This window comes from Cynocephalus volans, chromosome 9 (assembly GCF_027409185.1).
Source record: "Cynocephalus volans isolate mCynVol1 chromosome 9, mCynVol1.pri, whole genome shotgun sequence".
Lineage (NCBI taxonomy): Eukaryota > Metazoa > Chordata > Mammalia > Dermoptera > Cynocephalidae > Cynocephalus > Cynocephalus volans.
Window position 1 is genome coordinate 123,357,813 of NC_084468.1, and position 18,292 is coordinate 123,376,104.

At 44.8% G+C, this 18,292-nt stretch overlaps 1 protein-coding gene across 1 annotated transcript in view; it reads right to left on the minus strand.

The window, feature by feature from the left end:
- Positions 1 to 833: 833 nt before the first annotated feature.
- Positions 834 to 18,292, minus strand: part of MAML3 (mastermind like transcriptional coactivator 3) — a 413,182-nt gene continuing 395,723 nt past the window's right edge. The window contains exons 3-5 of the mRNA XM_063108556.1: positions 11,474 to 11,725; positions 7,291 to 7,375; positions 834 to 2,668 (exon numbers count right to left, since the gene is read on the minus strand). Of these exons, the coding sequence (XP_062964626.1) occupies positions 1,668 to 2,668; positions 7,291 to 7,375; positions 11,474 to 11,725 (1,338 nt within the window). The 3' untranslated portion in view covers positions 834 to 1,667. The remainder of the gene's footprint in view (positions 2,669 to 7,290; positions 7,376 to 11,473; positions 11,726 to 18,292) is intronic.

Genomic DNA, 18,292 nt, shown 5'->3' on the forward strand with positions numbered 1-18,292 from the left:
GGACAGCAAGTCAAGGCAGTGTTTGCCTGCCTGCCTCCTCTCCACAGCCCCTGCCCCCAGCTGTGCATTTGCGCTCGCCTTCTTGGGACTTTGCCCTCCCAGGCTTGGGCTCCTTCCTCCACAGCGAGCTGCATGGGAGTGCACAGAAGGGAGCCAGCATTCAGGACCTGGAGGAAGGAGAGGACAGGAGAAAAGTACGTGCCACTCTTACTTGGGACAATACTTATGCCACATGACCTCCAAAATGGGACAGTGGGAGGGGAGGCAAGGACTAAAGAGACTAGCCTTACACAGTGGAGGCTGCTGAGCCTCCTGACAGGTTTCACTTAGGGCAGATGTGAGTGAATTACACAGAGAACAACTGTACAGAACTTTTTAAGTGGATTCCTTTGACCGTATGAAAGGAACTACATCTTCCCACTTTTATCATCCAAATTTGTAAAGTGGAACAATTGGTTTCTTAGCTTCTCCATCTCTTGGGGCTTTACATTTGTCTTTCCAATGAGTAGGTATGATGGGCAAGGCCGATTTTAGAGCATCACCCCTGGGATTTTCCCAAAGGGAGCCAGAAGAGACGACCTCCAGGCCATTCCTCCCCAGGGATATCAGAAGTATCAGATGTGGCTCATATAAACCCACGCCCAGACATCAGAGCAGCCCGCTCAGTTCTGGGCAGACATATTCACTCTACTCCACATGTTACGGAAGAAATCTCCAGTGTCGCCTCTACATTTCAGACATTGTCTAAGTTCTCCTTGCATTTGTTTTGACTCTGCCAAGGCTCCCCAAAGACAGAAGCTTCACTTCTTGGATAGTCTGTGCAGAGAAGCAAGGGCAGACTGAGGAATACAGGAATAAAGGCGGGGTGGGGAGAAGACCTGGGGCTGGCAGACGTGTAGCATCCAGCAGAGGTCTCTCCACCCTGAGGCCACAGGGTAGGTGAGAACTACCAGCATGTATTGGGCCCCCGAGAGGCTCCAGCCCAACTTGGAGTTATGGCCACCAGCAGACCCTTCTCCCAGCTCTGTTGGTTCTCCTTGAGAGGCGGCCACCAGCCACGCCACTGAATGTCACGGGTGGGAGACAGGCCTGTAGGACCCAGCTTGCTGTTCCTCATGCCTCCCCTCCAAACACAGTAGCAATATGAAGCCTCGCATCTCTTTCTACCCGGAGTTCAGTTCACTTCTGACCTCTGTGCAACCACCTAGCACTCAGCGGGACTCTCCGCGGCCGAGGCTCTGTCTGTTGTGTGTCTCCAAAGCTGCAGTCTCCGGACCTGGGGCAGGAGGGCCTGTCAGATACCTGACCTTGGGCAACAGTCCCTCTCAGCTGGAGCAGCTCATGCTGGGCCAGGCAATCACAGGGAGCACTGAGTAGAGGGGCTTTGGCTGGCTCCATCTTCCCCACCTGCCCCTCCACGTGTCTCCCTCTCTTGCAGCAGGAATCTGGATGGTATCTCATCTCAAATGCTGTGTGAAAATCAGGTGAAATGAGGTCCTGCGGGTCTGTGGATTGGCACCTGGATCTTCCACTGTCAGCCAGCTGCAGTTTTGCTCAGTTTACGTGGGTCAAAAAAACAAAAAAAACAAGGATGGGCCAACATCCTGTTTCTTTTTCACTTTGTAAGCTTTACCCACTAGGACTATAGCTCTTGGGACTCTTTTTGACTAGGGATTACCAAATAATTCATCCAGCTCCTGCATCCACTCATCCCCTGGCCCACCTTTGATGATGGAGTCTACAAGGTCTGCACTGTCCTGGAGGCCAGGGAAGGAAGCCCCAGCACCTTCGCCACTATAATTGTATGACAAGTCCTGAGGGGCATTCCGTTCATAGGCTTGACTCTGGCTGCTTGGAGCAAAGCTGCCACTGGGTATCTGCTGCTGTGCTGGGGGCTGGCTGAAGGCTGGCATGCCAGGAACACCCTGGCTCAGGCCAGACATGACCATTGACCTTGCCTGGTTGGCGCCCTGCTGTCCCGGGAGTGGTGGCATCATCTGCCGACCCATGGCAGCTGGGTTGAGGGTTCTCACTGCACCAGTGTTAGCGTCTATGACCGACTGGCTCAGTCCCTGTGGGAAGTGTTGCTTGGTCAGTCTCGGCTGGCCAGTTTGAAGTGGGTAGCTGGCGCCGTTGTTGAATGGTCCTAACTCTCCACTAGTCCTCCCAGGCATCCCCTGCAAGCTCCTCTGTTGCCAGCTTTGTGCTCCTTGCTGGACTGTCCCCATAATGCTCTGAAGCCTTGGAGGGGCTTGGGGCCTGGGCAAGGCCTGGCCTACTGGCCCTTTCATCTGCTGGTGCTGCTGAGGGATGGCCGAGTTCACCAGCATGCTCTGACTAAAACCACTCACCATTCCAACCCCTTGCCCAGAGGCAGGCTGCCTGGGTCCCTGGGTTTGGCTGTGTGTGATGCTCATGCCACTTTGGTTTGGGTGCTGCAACATTTGGGTCATTCCTGTGCTCATACTGTACATTCCTGGTTGGCTGGTAGGCGTGGTGCTATAAGGGGCCAGTCCCATCTCCGACTGGGCTGCTGCTGTGGCCATTGTCCCTGGGTTCTGGGAGGGTCCCATTCCCATCATGCCTGCATTCTGTGCCATGAGCCGCGACGTTCGCATGCTCTGGAGTGCTGCTTGGCTTCTCACGGCTGCTATATCCTGGGGAGAACCTACAGGGATAAAAAGGGTACACACCACTCACTCTTCTCCATAAGGAATTTACTGTAATGAATTGTTGGAATTTTCTTTGAGAATGACAAAATTCCTTGATACGAAAGGATTTACTCTGATAATAAATCTTTAATAAAGACAATTATTGTTTTTCTGATTTTAACATATACTGATTGTGAAAAATTTGGAAAGTATTGAAAAGCACAAAGACAAAAATTAAAGTTGTGCAAATTTCCATCATCCAGAGATGACCACTGCTAGCCATTCTTTTATTTATATATAGACACACACAAATTGAAGTCATACTGTATATGTGTTGTTGCAATTGACTTTTCCACTTAACATACCCTGATGTTATTTTTGTTCACACTTCAGAAGCAAACTATTTCTCACTCTTCTGGATAGGATGCCATGCTCAACCATTAAGGTACCATTTTCTTTGGAGGTGAGAGGGAATTCACCTTTTGGGCCAAATTAAGAAGAAATGGCTGATCACTTTGTGTATTCTATTTGTAAAGTAGAACATGGTTCAGTAGAGAATACTATCAGTAAAGACCATTAGACTAATTTCCCTTCAGACTTGAGTAGGATTTGAGAGGTTAAAGGCCACCACTTCTGCTAAGAAGCTATTTTGACAGATGGGACATATTTTGGATCCACTCTGTAGAATTTCCACATACTCCAGATTCTCTGATTCATAACATGTCAGTGCAAACTGGCCAGCTTCCTGAGCTAGAAAAAGAAATCATCCTGTTATTTGCGACTTGGCTATGAACCGTAAGCATTTCTGCAGCAAAGTCCACTCCTTCAAATTGTCAATGACTCTTTTTCTCAGCCGATCGCTAACGCAGTTTTAATGATGCTGTTTAAAAGTTGGCCAGACTATCAACACCAAGTCATTCAATCTTAATTAGGCATTTGAGCAAATCTTCTTTACATATTCCAAAGAAATTTCCAAACCAGCCAAGAGAATGGAAATGTCACCCATAGAACACAGTCAATGTTGTAAAGGGCTAGGAGGTGCACAAAAATGGATTTTTCTATGTCCCTGATAATGATTAAATCTATGAGAAAAAGAAAAATAGTTTTTTCCTAGACATTTAAAGGAGATGCAGCATGGGAGCCAATCGATATTATAAGTAAATTTGATCCCACCTGGAACCGTGATGAGAAACCAGATGAGAATAGCCTAACCTTGTTAAATCTGGCATGTTGGCAAATACTGAGGCATGTTTTTGTCTTCCTTATGGGGCTATTGATTTCAGGGCAGCAAATATGTCTCCATATTTTCTTCCTTTCTTTAAGAAAGAAAATTATGAGAATTTTGATTATGACTTAAGTTTTTGTGGCTTGAGATCAATATCATGCTGAAATGAAAAATGAAATGGTTACTGTGGAGAAACCTGAACGAATGGGAAGAAATCCCTACAATTGTTTCATTTTTTTTTGTTTGTTTTAAGCTTACTTATATCTAACTGATTTTTTTTTAAAATCAAAAGTTCCTGGTTAAACATTGGAGGGCAGCATATACTGCAATATGTAATCTTATTATGAAGTTTTGTGACCTTAACGACTAAATTTGTATTGATTGCATGGCCAATCAGATCAACCGTGGTGAAACGGGTTATTGAGTTGTTTATAAAAAAATTTAAGGGAAAAATATTGCTGACTCAGAGATTGATTAGATAGACCCAAATTACATAAACAGGCTGATGGGCTGCTGGAAATAGATGAAAGAACTTTCATAATTTCAACATTTTTGTTCTATATTTATAATAAATATGTTGAAGGACTGGATATTGTCTGGACTAATTTTGTGAAGGAGAAATACACTCCTAACCTTTATTTTCACTTAGTGTAAATGACTGCACTATCTAGATGTAATTCTTATTTTTCTAAAAAAGGCATTTTAAAATCAGCAATCAGCACAATATTTTCAACCTAAGAGAAATGAAAAACCTTTTATTAATCTAGTTTTATGCCTTAAGTAAATTTAAATATACAAATGAAAAATACGTAAATGTATCCAAAGAATTAACTTGTCTCTACCTGATTACCACTATATTAAACAACTACTTTTTTCTTTTTTCTTTTTGTCTAAAACAGATATTACTGTGAGACACTAGTCAAATTAATTTTCTCGTCTGCTGGTTAACATCACAGCGTCAAAGAAAATCTTCAATATTCAAATAGAGATGGTAATATGCAATTTTTTCCTAAAAGGGTCTATGTTCTATTTCACTAACAAGAAGTCTATATTTATGAAAAATAAGCATTTCCCCATTGGCATGTAACATTGCCCAGAGGCACAGAACTCAATGAAGAGAAAGATAGTCATTAAGACCTTTGAAATGTGTAATGATGAGAATATGATGTAGGTTCTCATGCAAGTTATTTCTAACAGAACTTCTCTCCAAGGACAATATTTCTTATCTATAAATTTGCTATTTTTCCAGATGCTATCTAGAGTGTCAGCAAAACACACGAAAATACTGAAGATAGCAAAAAAATTATTATATCTTAAATCAATCAGTTCAGGGACCCTTAACTGTCACACTGGCTGTTAAGCTTATGCATGGCTAAATTTCCGGGTTGATTATCTGTGTTTTGGGGTTTCAGAAAAGTTCAAGTAGTAGAACTTTTAAACTGGACCCAAAGCATTCAGAATAGCTCATACAAATATGTGTCTATTCTGTTCTACAGAAAAGTTATTAAATATTGGTGGGTCCCTTTATCCCCCCAAACAATAAATGAGTTATGGGCCTTAGAAAACTCAAGGGATACTATGATGTGTTTATCAGATTTTATATTTTTAATTAGTTCACAATATAAAGCAGCAGTTCTCAAAGTGTGTTGTCCTTCGGTCAGCAGAATTGAAAACTCCTGGGAACTTGTTAGAAATGTAAATTTTCAGGTTCTATATCAGACCTTTTGAATCAGAAACATTGGGGATGGAGTCAGGCTATCTGTTTTAACAAGCTCTGCTGGTGACTCTGATGCAGGCTAAAGTTTGAGAACTATAGATATTTATATATCTAAAGGAGGGCTCTGTATCTACAACAAGAACTATGTATGTAACAACGACTATTCCTCAATCCTCCCCACCCATGGCAAAATGAGAAACGTACTTCTTCAAAGAAACTGGCACTGATTTAGCAGACAGAACACCTGTGGACAGTTTAATTTCTTTTGTTCTTCCCTGTGTCAAGTCCAAAGGAATCTAACATCCTGGCGGTGGAAGGGAGTGGTAGCTACTCAAGCCCCAGTATTCACGGGTGATCTTCAGTGAGCTCTGTCAGTAAACATCGGTGGCTTTCATACTCTTTAAACTACAGCTCACAGTACATGATCTGGGGTATATATACGCAGGTTTATAACAGAAAGAAAAGTTTCTGCTATGCTCTGATAATTTCTATTATATTTCATTTTTAAAATCTTGGTTGTAACCCATTAAATTGTTTTCATAACCTTGTGTGTTGCAACCCAAAGACGGAAAAAATGCTACCTTATTTATTTTTTTTGGGCAGCTGGCTGTTAAGGGAAGCTGAACCCTAACATTGGTGTTTTAACACTGCCCTGTAACTGACTGAGCTAATCACCCAGCCCGAAAAATGCTACCTTAGATGAGGAATTTTTCACCCAGCCTATTGATAAAGTTCAGGAGGTTAACACTTATGAAATGACATAAAAGTTTGTATATATTTACATGTATGTATATTTCTGTGCATGCGGCTTCATAGCTTCTAGCAGATTCGTAAAAAGGGACAGGTTAACACTTCACAAGTTAGGACACATCGATCTTGATCCCACAAAACAGGCAGAGGACGGTATTTAGGATTTCTGCTGCTAGGTGACCCCTGTAAGTTCCCTGAAAACTATTGTGGATAAGATTGGGAAGGGTCCTAGGCCCTTCCTCCACCTGATACAAGACCCTCAAGAGCTCTCTCTGTTGGAGATAGAAGAATTTGATATTTAAGTGGGCCTTCCACATCTAGGAGTGGCAGCGCTCACATATAGTGCACCCACGGCTACTGGGGTCATGATTCGGGATTTCCACACATTGTGGCAGATCCCGACAAACATCCTCAAGGCCCTATTTGTCTTCTATATAGATCAGTAGTTGTTGTAAGCCAGATTCTTCTACTTTGGTTGTTGGAAGTGAGGGTTTTGGTCAGCTGACCTGCCGGGTTTAGCAAGAAAGAAGTGGCACTGGACTTTTGCCCCTGTGGTCACTAAAATGATGATCTAGAAACAAACAAGGTTGATATCGGACCAACAGGCACCTGTGTTTCCTTACTGATTATTAAACTATTGAAATACTCTGTACCTCTGGTAAAGAACAGCTGCCCCAGTCCCACATCCTACAAGGGGTAACCCGGCCCCTCCCTGGACCCCCAGGACCTCTCTGTGACCCAGTGACCAGAAGGTTTAATACTTGGCACAACAGGGGGACTCCAGGAATCCATTCTGATTTGTTGGTAGTCTTATGCTACCAGGTGTTAAATATTTTGAATATTACCTGAACACAGATACAGCAGGTGGGGCAATGCCATTGGCTACATGTTCACTTACACTTCACAACAGTAAGGCACAAAATGGAAGATGTGTGCACTGGCCTCACCTTGAAACTGATTGACCTGCTGCACTGGGTATGGATTCCGCTGTTGTTGGAGGTGCTGCCGGGGTAAATGTGACTGCTGCAACTGCTAGAATAACAGAGGACAAGAGGGGTGGAGAGGTGAGATGGGGAGAGAACATGCAATTAAATATCTTGGCAGTTCTGATGAAGGCAGGGTTTTTACCAAAAAGGAAACTTTGTGTTGAAGAATAACACTCATACAGGCAGGAGCACTGAATATAAGTGTACAGTTGGGTGGCTTTTCACAAAAGGAACACACTCCAGTAACCAGCGCCCAGATCAAGAAACAGAACATTGCCAGGAGCCCCTGGTACCCTTCCAGACACCACCCTCCCTTGGCCCAGGGCACTACTATCCCAGCCTTTAACAACGTAGATTAGTCATGTCTGTTCTTGTATTTTATAGAAAAGGATTCATACAATGCTTCTGTATCTGGCATCTTGCATTCACCACTATGTTTGTGAGATCCATCCATATACATGTGTATACTTGTAGTTTGTTCTTTCTCCCTGTTGAATAGTACTCCATTGTATAAATAAACTACAATTTATCTACCCATTCTACAAGTGATGGTCATGTAGGGTGTTTCCACATTGGGGTTGTTACACATACCACTGCGATGAACATCCCTCTACGTACCTTTTGGTGAACATCTGCATGCGCTTCTGATGTGTGGACTTTCTGGCTCAAGAGAACGCGTACTGAGGGAGGCAGTTTTGACTTGGACTTCCCAACATCAGCCTGTATGCTTTCTTTAGCACTGTGGGGACCCGGCTCCAAGGGACAAGCGACTACTTTTTAATGACCTAAATATGTGCTTTGAGCATAGGAAGATGGGATTCTCAGGGGCTATAAGAAAAGGTTAATCTTATTCCCATGAAGCCATACTGCCTGTAAAACACGTCTCTACACGTAAAATATTCAGCATTTACAGCTTTAAGAAAACCACGTGGGATTCCACATATAGCAGGAGCCAAGAGGCCTGCGATTTAGTCTTTCTTCCACTCATGGGGATTCTGCACTGCTAGCGCAGTTACCAATACACGGCAAAGGCTATTATGATCATTATCATGCTGTATTTGCAAAGGGAAAGAAAATAAGAGTGAGGTGGAAAGAGCAGAGAGAGAGGTTTTAGTTCTAGCTCTGTTGTCAAGTAGCTGCATGACCTTCGGGATGTCGTTTAACCTCTTTTCTACAGCAGCTGAATATTCATTGAGCACCTTTCATCTGCAAGGCTATAAAGAACATACAACAAGGTCCCTGCTCTTTAGAGTGTTCATTATAAAAATAACACACATTGACCACTTCTTAACACATGTGTTTATTTCTATTTTTTTCTTGTGTTTGTTCCTGCAACTCTATAATTTTCTTTTTCTTTTCTTTTTCTCTACAAGGCCAGCCAGCATTCTGGCAACCAAAGAAAAAACAGCCTCTACGCTGTTGACCCCACCCTGTGGTGCCTACCATAGTGGTCTGCAGAAGACTGTTGAAATCAATTGACTGTGTAGAAAAGACACCATGCGAATCTTTTAGGCAGCAATATAAGGGCATTATTGAGAGTAAGCAGAGCATTTAAAAGCTTCTCCTCAGCCAAACTTCCCCTATTGTATAAGAATTTAACTGCCCCACTTACCAGGAGGAATAAGTCCCTGGACAGCTTGTGGTGGCTTAGGGGTGTGGCTGCTTTCAGCAGTCCCCAGTTCCACCTTAGCTCTGCCTTTCTCTAGCCCTTTGGCCTCTGATAAATCACATACGCTCCCTGGCCTCAGTTTCCTGATTTGTAAAATGATGGGACTCCATGATCTCAAATGTTTCTTTCAGATCTAAAATTGTAAGTTCTGTCAAACCTTTGTAAATGGATGAGAGGTGACATGCTCTGTACTCTCTGAGAATAAATGCCTGTTAAATGTTTATCCACACCTCCTTTCAACCTGCTCTGCTCTGATCTCCAACTCCATGGAGAATCATTTTAAACTTTCCAAAATATGCAAGATACCAAATCCTTCTGTTTTCCTTCAAATGTCCTTTCAGGAAACCCAAGTGTTTCCAATATGCTATTTCCAAAATTAAAAATGTTACTTTCAATGCTGTTTTCAAACTTTTAATGCTGTAGACACCAAGAACATGAGCTTGGTGTTGATATGGCAATATTCACTCTCAAAACAAAGAGTTGAGAGCTTACCACTTGTGGGCCTCTAGGGCAGCCTGCATTGATAAGCACTGTCTCCAGGTGCAGGTCAGGTGCTACACTGACTTGGCTGGCACCTGTGGCTGCAGCTCTTACATGACACTCCCCGACAACTGGGTCACTTGACAGGTTCCCACATGCATTTGTGCAGAGTATACAGCTTCCAAAGAATTTTACACACATTATCTCATGTGATCTTAAAACATCTACAGGAGGAAGGCTGGGCAATTATTAAAACCTAACCTGGCAGATGAAGAGAGAGGTTGAGTGGTTTTTCCAAAATCACATCCCAAGAAAAAGAACGGGCAAATTCCGATGCTGAGTAAAGTGATCTTTCCTTGGTCCCTCAGCGTCTTCCAGTACACAGTTTCTAAGAAATTATGCTCGGGATGCAGTGTCCCATTCCCCCATCTTTTCCAAGGAGCCTCTCTCTGTGTCCTGGATTCTGTGCGGTCTCCCCCGTTCTCCCACCTCCTCGTCTGTGGGCATCACTTTGACGCACTTGTTCTCACACTTGTCCATCTCCTTACTTGTTCCCCAGGACCTCGCCGACCTTGCCATGTGGTGTGGGAAAACTCCTGGGCTGACCCAGCTGAGTTCTGTGTCTGTGAGTCCCTGCCCCCTCTTTGTGCCTTGGTCATAGCACACATATCAAAAGCCATCCCTCAAAATATCAGGCACACCTGGAATTTCCTGGGATTGGCTGAGGAGAGGATTTACAAAGCCCAGCTTCTGTTAGCAGTTCCATTTATCACTGCCTGAGAGATATTAGCATGGTTCCTTGTCAGACACCTTATGCAGGGTGAGAAGGAGAGAGGTTTGTTTGTACAATAGCTGCCAGGCGGCTGACTGACCTTGGTAAAAAGGGAGATAATTACACAGCTGTTCAGGAACAAAAGCAAAAAAAGGGAACATAAGTGAACTGTGCTCAATGGTATAATTTTTCTCTTCAGGGGATGACTGGTGTTACTTGGAACTGCTGTTCTTGGTTAGTAGGGACCTCTATGTCCCTGTGTCCTACACTGTATCATATCTCATATATATGTAGTGGTGGATGCTTGGTCAATTTCCAAAATTCTGATCCTATTAGGAACATTCTAGAAGGATAACTACGAGACAGAGCTATGTTGGGCTCTGAGCCTTATATGACAACCTCGCAGCTCCTATAATAAAGAGCCTGCTGTGCGGATGCCTTGTGCAGGCCCTCGCGGGGGCCATGTAGGGATCTCTGTGGACAGCCTCAGGCCTTTCCCTGGGATAACACTAAATCAGGCCTGGGCTTCTCCGAAAACAAAACAAATTGAAACCTACAGGAGCAGTCTGCTGGGAAGGCTTTCTTTGAAAGCTGGAGGAATTATATGGCAAGAGTGGACAAAGCTGCCTAAGGTACAGCTGTATTTGTGTTAGGCCTTCTTTTAACTCACAGAGTTCCTGAGCTGTTTTAAAAGCTGCCGGGAATTTTCTTAAGTTTGCCCCTTCTCTGTAACCCCAAGTTCAGGTTCCCAGGTAGTTCTGTGGGCCTTATTGTTCTGCTATTGTTCCTGGTCCATTGTTCATGACCAATTCTACAGAATTCTACTCAATCCCTCCTCCTGCCACTTTCTTCTAAGAAACAAAGTTTTCTGAATTGTTATTTTATTTTTTTGTTCATGCTAGAAATATTAGGGCTTATGAAGAATGTGAGCCATCTCCTTCTGTGAACTGATTATATAGACCCCTGCACCAGAAATCAGAAGAAAAGGAGTCACGCTTGAATCGAAGAAATGTCTCTGGCAAATGGGCCTTCAAACCGATGGCTGAAGCCTGTCTTTTAAGAACAGACTAATTCCTTATAGGGAAAAGCCTAACTAGTTGAAAGTACTAAATTCTTCAGGTTCTTCAGTAATCCTGGGAAATGGTAGACTGTGAGCAACTTGACAGAGGACATGAACTGCCACTCCCTCACAGACAATGAATGAATGGCACAGGGCATGTTACCTGCTCGGCCAGGATCTGCTGCTGCTGCTGCTGCTGCTGCTGCCTCTGCTCCCGCAGGAACTGCTGCTTCTGCTGTTCCATCAGCTGGGCCCGCTGATCTATGAGCATTTGCTTCATGATGGCTGCCTGGGGCTGGCTGCCCAGGAAGCCAGGACCTGCAGGACTGGCTCCAGAGACCATGCTGCCCGAGCCTGGGGGCACGGAGGACTGCATGGGGCCTGTGGTGCGGGGAAGCCCAACCGGGTGCTGTTCCTGGGAGGACAAGAAAAGAGAGAGATGCAGTAATTTCACCTAGAGACTCATGGCCATTTAGAGAGAAGCCCCTGGGAAAAGGGAATGGGGCAGAGGTCCAGGCTTGTTGACCTGAGGGTGTCTGAGTGGCACACATGACATTTGCATAAAAACAACCTCAAACCTGGCTTTTTACCTCAGTGGAACTGGAGAGGCTACAAGGGGATAGTAGAGCATGGCTCTGGGAAATCTGAGACCAAGTCCAGGCTTCTTGATAGGACTGACTGACGGATGCGGATTGGGTTTTCCACCAATGTCCTGTGTTCCTTCAAGGAAAGGGAATAAGCCCTTAGGCCGGGCTCACCTTAAGTCTGGAAAGGCACGTCCTGAACTTCCCTGTTAACCCTGACTCCTTACTGTCTACTTGGCCAAAATAAACATCATCTTATCAAGCGGGAGACACATTTACAGAAGATTGCTGGAATGAATTAATCAACAGGTCTGATATTTGATGGAATTCTAATTGATTTCAATATTTGAGAGCTTTGATATATGTTAAAAAAGAATCCTGCTGGTCAGAGTTATTGATGGTGAGAACTGGGAATGTTTTACACCGACCAAAGCTATGTCATTTCCTAACATCTTTAAAAATAGAATTAAGTCTCGTATATCTGGGATAATTCAAATGTGTATGGGGGCGTGGGGGGCAGATTGGGTCCCTTGATTCCATAATTATTTGCCAGTCAAATGATGGCAACTTTTAAGTTCTGGTACTTAGAGAATAGGAAGTAAAGTAGTAAAAAACTAATTCCACACAGGCCAAGTGACTACTTGGAGAATGTGCTCAGAAGAGAAGCCTGTGCTGGGCTGGATACTGTTGACTATTAAGGAGAAATAGCTGATGGAGAGGAGACATGCGGCCACAAGACTACATTTCAAGACACTTTCTTTCCTGTTAATGCTCACATAATACCTGACAAGTATTATGTGAGCATTCCACAAAAATATTCCATCTAATTTGTTAAGTTTCAAGAAATTAATCTGAACATAGAGGAGCTGACAGAAATTAGTGGTCACACATATAGGGACATACACAGTGCTATTGCGAGGCATTATAAGACCTAAATAATAAGAAATGAAGGTGAATAACTATATTTTTTAAAACTTTAATCCAAATTGGATTTTAATACTTTTTCTCTTTTTGCTTTGTTACCTTTTCAATATAGATATCGTCAATCATGCTGGGCTGTTTCCTCTCAAAACACATGGCTGAGTTTTATCTCTGTCTGTCCTAGAGAGACAGTCCTGGATCCGACTCCCCACAGCCTGGGCTTGTGTGTTCCCTTCCCCCTACTGTCTGGTGTTGAGCCATTCATGCTTTTCTTTTTACCTGTGAGCTACCTAAACGGCATCCTCAGTTGCTCTCCTTCCCTCCCTCCATCCACCCAAACAAAACAAAATAAGCCAAAAAAACCCCAAAACAAAACGCAAAAAACTTCCTACCCTTCTCACCCCAGAAACAATAGCTCAAGAAGTTCTGGTTAGTTAGGGCAGTAGCCCGAGTCATACGGCTAGTAAATGGAAGACCCAGAAGGAGCAGAACTAGAACGCTGAGTTTGATTCTCAATTCAGTGTTCCTTCCACTAGCTCGGGCCTTTCCCAGATAATGGGGTCCATGGTGCCAAGTGTGCACCTAAGAATTGCCCTCAGACTAAACAGTGTGTCTCTCATAAATGTATTGGGTTTTATATTTCATCTGTAAGTGCTGTTGCTGAAGTTCATAAAAGTTTTTGTCTTTGTGTATTTTCTCTGTAAATAGACAATTATTATGTAGAGAGTTATGAAATATTTTTGATGTTGATAGGAGGATCTCATACTAAAAAACACCAAGAACCTTTATGCTCCCCAAAGTTTACTTTACGACTGAGCCTGCAGAAGTCTAGATGTTTCAGGCTCTTCCTTTCCCCCCCAAATACTTGCTACCTGTTTTCTAAGCCCTTCCTTCCAATGAGATAAAGCTGTTTCTTGCCACTTTTTGAGACAAATGGCTGATTGACTTAACACTTTAACAAGTTTACACTGAAGTATAGTTAGCCAATCAGCAAAAATACAGATATATGTTTTTTTTTTTCCCCTGTGTATTTCAGTATATTTGATACTTTCCAGTTTTGATGAGGAGAGAGTTGGAAAGAAAATGAGACTCACGGGAAAATAAAGTTTTCTTCAGCTTGATTTTTTGAGAGGGCTGGTCTGGGCTGGCCCTGCTATCTTTGTGCACTTTGAGATATTCTTGTCCCCTGTGACCAGCCCTGTGCAGTTAGGGAGTGCGCCCAGAAATGGTAAGTACTGGAGACGTGTTGCTTTCCCAGCCTTTTCTCTACCGGGGAAAGAAAGGGAGAGGCAAATGGGATGATGATATTGATACATCGAACCAGTTTTTGCCCATCTTCCTAGGGCAAAAAGAAATATTTCAAAAGCACAGTGTGGAAAAACCTTCCCAGAGGGATAGTCAGGTTATTACTTCTCAGGATTATATATTTCCCCAAATGATGCTCTCCCAAAGGTTTTGCCTTCAGGTTTCTCACTGAAGACCTGAAGACCTACAGGCAGGAGGGGCTATGAGCATTCTTGGAGGGTTGCCTTCCTTATGAAACATCTTTAGGGCTTTCCCAACCAGCTCTGCTGCATTCAACAGTGGGTGAGAAACACCGACAGCCCCAGCCTCAGGTGTGTACTCCAAAGTGTGACGATGCACCGAGCGACTGACCTTACAAATGAAGCTGGCTGTGGCCACTAACTGTTCCGTATTACATGGCATCTGTTAACCTCCAGTCTAAGAGGGCTTAATGAGAAATAGTCTGTCAAATTTCAGGATTTTAAGCCACCACTCTTGTTTCTAAGGAGGACACACACTGTGTTGTGCAATTAGAGAAAACCCGGGATGAGCTTTTCGTCATGCGAAATGTAATGCCTGGAAGCCAAATGATGCAGTATTTTTAGTTTTAATTACTGGCTTGTTCTCCACTCTACTGTCCCTGCCCAAAGACCTCCCTTGCTTTCCACCAAGAATCTTAATACAGTCTCTTTCCCTTAGAAATCCAATCGGCTACACAGATCTTCATTACTCTCCAAACCCTCTCACTCTTTAGTAAAATAAAGGGATAAAAGAAATCAAAACCAATGAACCTAGTTTACATATCTCCCCCTTCCAGGGAAAAGATCTTTAGCAATTTTCTAAAGGACAGAGTGAGGTGGAAGGTGTAAAAAACACCCTTACCTCCCCCAAAGAGGCAGTTTTCCACTTCAAAACACAGCTGTGGTAAAAATAATCTCCCAAGAACAGCCAGCTGTTTATTTATAAATCTGTGCGTGGGGAAGCTTTATCTCTCTGAAGTGTTTTCAAGAACATGCATCGTGTTTGGGCGAGAGGGGCCGGGGTTGCTGGCGGCGAACCAAAGACCGCGGCCTCCCTGGAAGGAGGACCACAAAAGGCTGTCCTGCCGGCGGCGATGACACTGGGTGACGGGGACTTGCGGGTGCCCAGGGCTTCAGCCCTTCTCAGGCGGTCGTCGTCGGGGATCAAGGCGCAGCTGCTGTTCTCTCCGTGGCCCAGCAGATGGTGGTGTCAGCCCGGTCCTCCGGCGCCAGCCCGCCCGCTCGGCCCGCGCCCCCGCCCCGTGCAGATGGCTTAATCAGGACGCTGTCCCTCCCCCTCCGCCGCCCGCCCCGCGCGTCTGGGCCGGGCCTGCGAACGTGGAGCCAGGCAGTCAAGTGTTCCTGCGTACAGCAGGTAGCCTGGCAACGGAGAGCATAATACCGAGCAGATGGTGTTCGCACGGCGTGATGGACATCACACACGACAGCCTGAGACAATCCAGGAATTCCCTGGTGGCCCGAGGCCCTCTTTACCCAGAATGAGCTCTCTCTCCATCGCCGTGCATCTCTGGGCTTATCGCCCCCTCTCTCCGACTGACACCGGCCTGGTTTCTTAGGACCGACTTTTCCTCCAGCCCGAGGGGAGGGAGCTGTCAGGTGGGGGAGGGCGCGGGAAGAGGACGTGGAAGGAAACGGAAGGGCCGGGAGCGGAGGACGTGGTGGGGGACGGTGGCGTAAACCAGGCCCGGGGGCGGGCGGTCCGGGAGGGACAGGGGTCCCCGTAGCCCGGGCGGCACAAAGCCGGCGCGGGGAGGGGCCCCGGCAAGGAGCCTCGGCTCAGAATCTCAGCGATCGCGTGGCCACGAACGCCTACGGGAAATTTAGGATTTTACGTAAAAAGTCCCCCGGGGCGTAATTTAGCCTCTCGGCTCCAGCCTCTGCTTACAGGTCCTTAGGGGCCTCCGACTAAGGAGTCGGGACTGGGGCCCGCGCGCTCCCGGCAGCCCGGGAAGCCTCTGGGCGCAGGCGGCCTAACAAAGAAGCCGACGTGTGTGCCCGTGGCCAGGAAGGACGGGGGGACAGAGACCAGGGCTGTTCGTGGCAGGAGAGAGTAAAAATAATACATAAACAAAAAGGATGTCCCAGAAAACAAATCCGTGCTTTCCACACACACGCTGAACTGGGTCATATAATTAAAAAAAAAAAAAATCAATCTTTAGCCCAAGCGGAATTTCGACTAAATTCTGTACATCAAGAGGCTTCTACGTCCAACCTCTCATCCGTATCCAGAGGCTTTCTCCTGCCAAGGTACTATTCAAGTTTTAAGTTTCAGAAGGCAGGAGTTTATCAAAGGTCAAAGCTAACATCACAGTTGTTGGGCAAGAGTCCCGCAGTTTCACGTCAGTGGGTAGCACAGGACCAATCCAACACCCACGGTGGAGGCTGGACGGCGCCACCTGCTGTGACTCCCAGGGACTCAAGCAAGCCACCTGACCCCACCAGTCCCCATCCCCTGAAGTGAAAGTTGTATGTATTCATAATAACTCCTTGGCAATGAAAACTTTGGAGATGACATAGCTAATGAAGCTCTACAAAAAGGTGGCTAAGGAAACTCTAGAACCTCTCCCACTTCCAGTGTGGGCAATTTGGGAACAATAATGGGATAAATCAGGGGTTCTCAAAGTGTGGTTCTGGAATCATTAGCATCACCTTGAAGCTTGTTAGAAATGCAAATTACCAGGCTCCACTCCAGGCCTACTGAATCAGAACCTCTGGGGGTGTTTTTAACAAGCTCTCCAGGTGATTAGGATGCCTCATACTTTGAGAATCACTGGGGCAAATAATCCTGGTTTATAGACACTGACAGTAACCTGTGTCTGATTAGACTGCAAATCTGCACTTTCAAAAGCAAGTCGGAATGCTGATTTACTTAGGTTTCTATTGCAAATTCTTCTGCATTTGGAACACCCTCAAATTCTCAAATATTTAAGAAGGCTGCTCAGGTTAGTTTGCAATGTAAACCCAAGAATTCTGAAAGGAGCCCATGGCCACCATTCTTCCAGGAAGGACAGTCCTCTGGTTCCAGCTCTGCTGTGGAGGCTGAAGAGCAACCAAGACTGTGGAAGGGGTGAATCCTGTGTAAACTCCCTTGCTAAGGAAGCATCAAACATCAAGTAGACTTACCCTGGTGTGATATTAAGATAGAGCTATGGAAAACTATGATTTGAGGAAAGTGCCCTCTAGTTGGAAAGGGTTCTTCAAATATGGAGACAACCAGATAGCAAAATGGAAGAAGACAACTAACACTTATGGGGCACCTAATGTATGCAGAGCACTCTGTTAGGTGCTTTCACCAGTGTACATAAACTCATTTTGTTGATTTTAAAAAACGACCTCTGAGAGGCTAAGTAACTTGTCTGATGTCCCACTGCTGGTGGTGGTGTTTTGGGGACTCTGATTTTTGCACAGACCATAACATGCATCTGGTCTAAATTGAACAGATCACCCAGGAGGACTCTGCAGTAAAAAGAAATGGGAAGGGGCAGAGGGAAGAATGGACATAGAATAAAAAGGTAGAAACTCTTGGGATCAAAGGATAAAACTGAAATAGCACAAAAATATACATTATTTTGATACCCCAAATTGGGATGCTTCTGTGGTATCAACTTCGACTTTTAAAGAAAGGGCATAAGATTAGACCATTCAACCATAAGTGGAAGGAAGAAACAAAATAAAACAAAACCTTAGAATTCCCTTTGAAGTTGATCAAGTGTCAGGGCAGAAATTTGGTTTCAGCATGGTAGCTTCTTTCACAGGCTTTTTTTCCAGAATGATTTTTTACTGTGGGTTTGGAGAGTTGCTTACAATAACTTCACAGCAGAGCCCCAACAGGGTCCACCCCATCTAAACCCCTTTGTCTCAGCACATTATTGAAGAAGGTTGGATTAAAAGGTTTGTTTTGTGACGTGTGGTGCTGTGTCCCCAAGACGACTGGATTTTGAGGCAGAGTTTATCAATTTAGGAAGCGTATCACTAAAACAGTAAATTGGGGCCCAATGCTAAGGCTGCTGAACAGGTTCAGCAAAATTCTTTGTTGGACCTTATATTATTTTGTTATTGCCATAGCCCTTGGTCATGCAGCTCATCTGCCAGGGTGAGGGAAGAGCTGTGTTTCTGGCTCTAGCTTAGCTCCTAAGATAATGGGAACTAAGA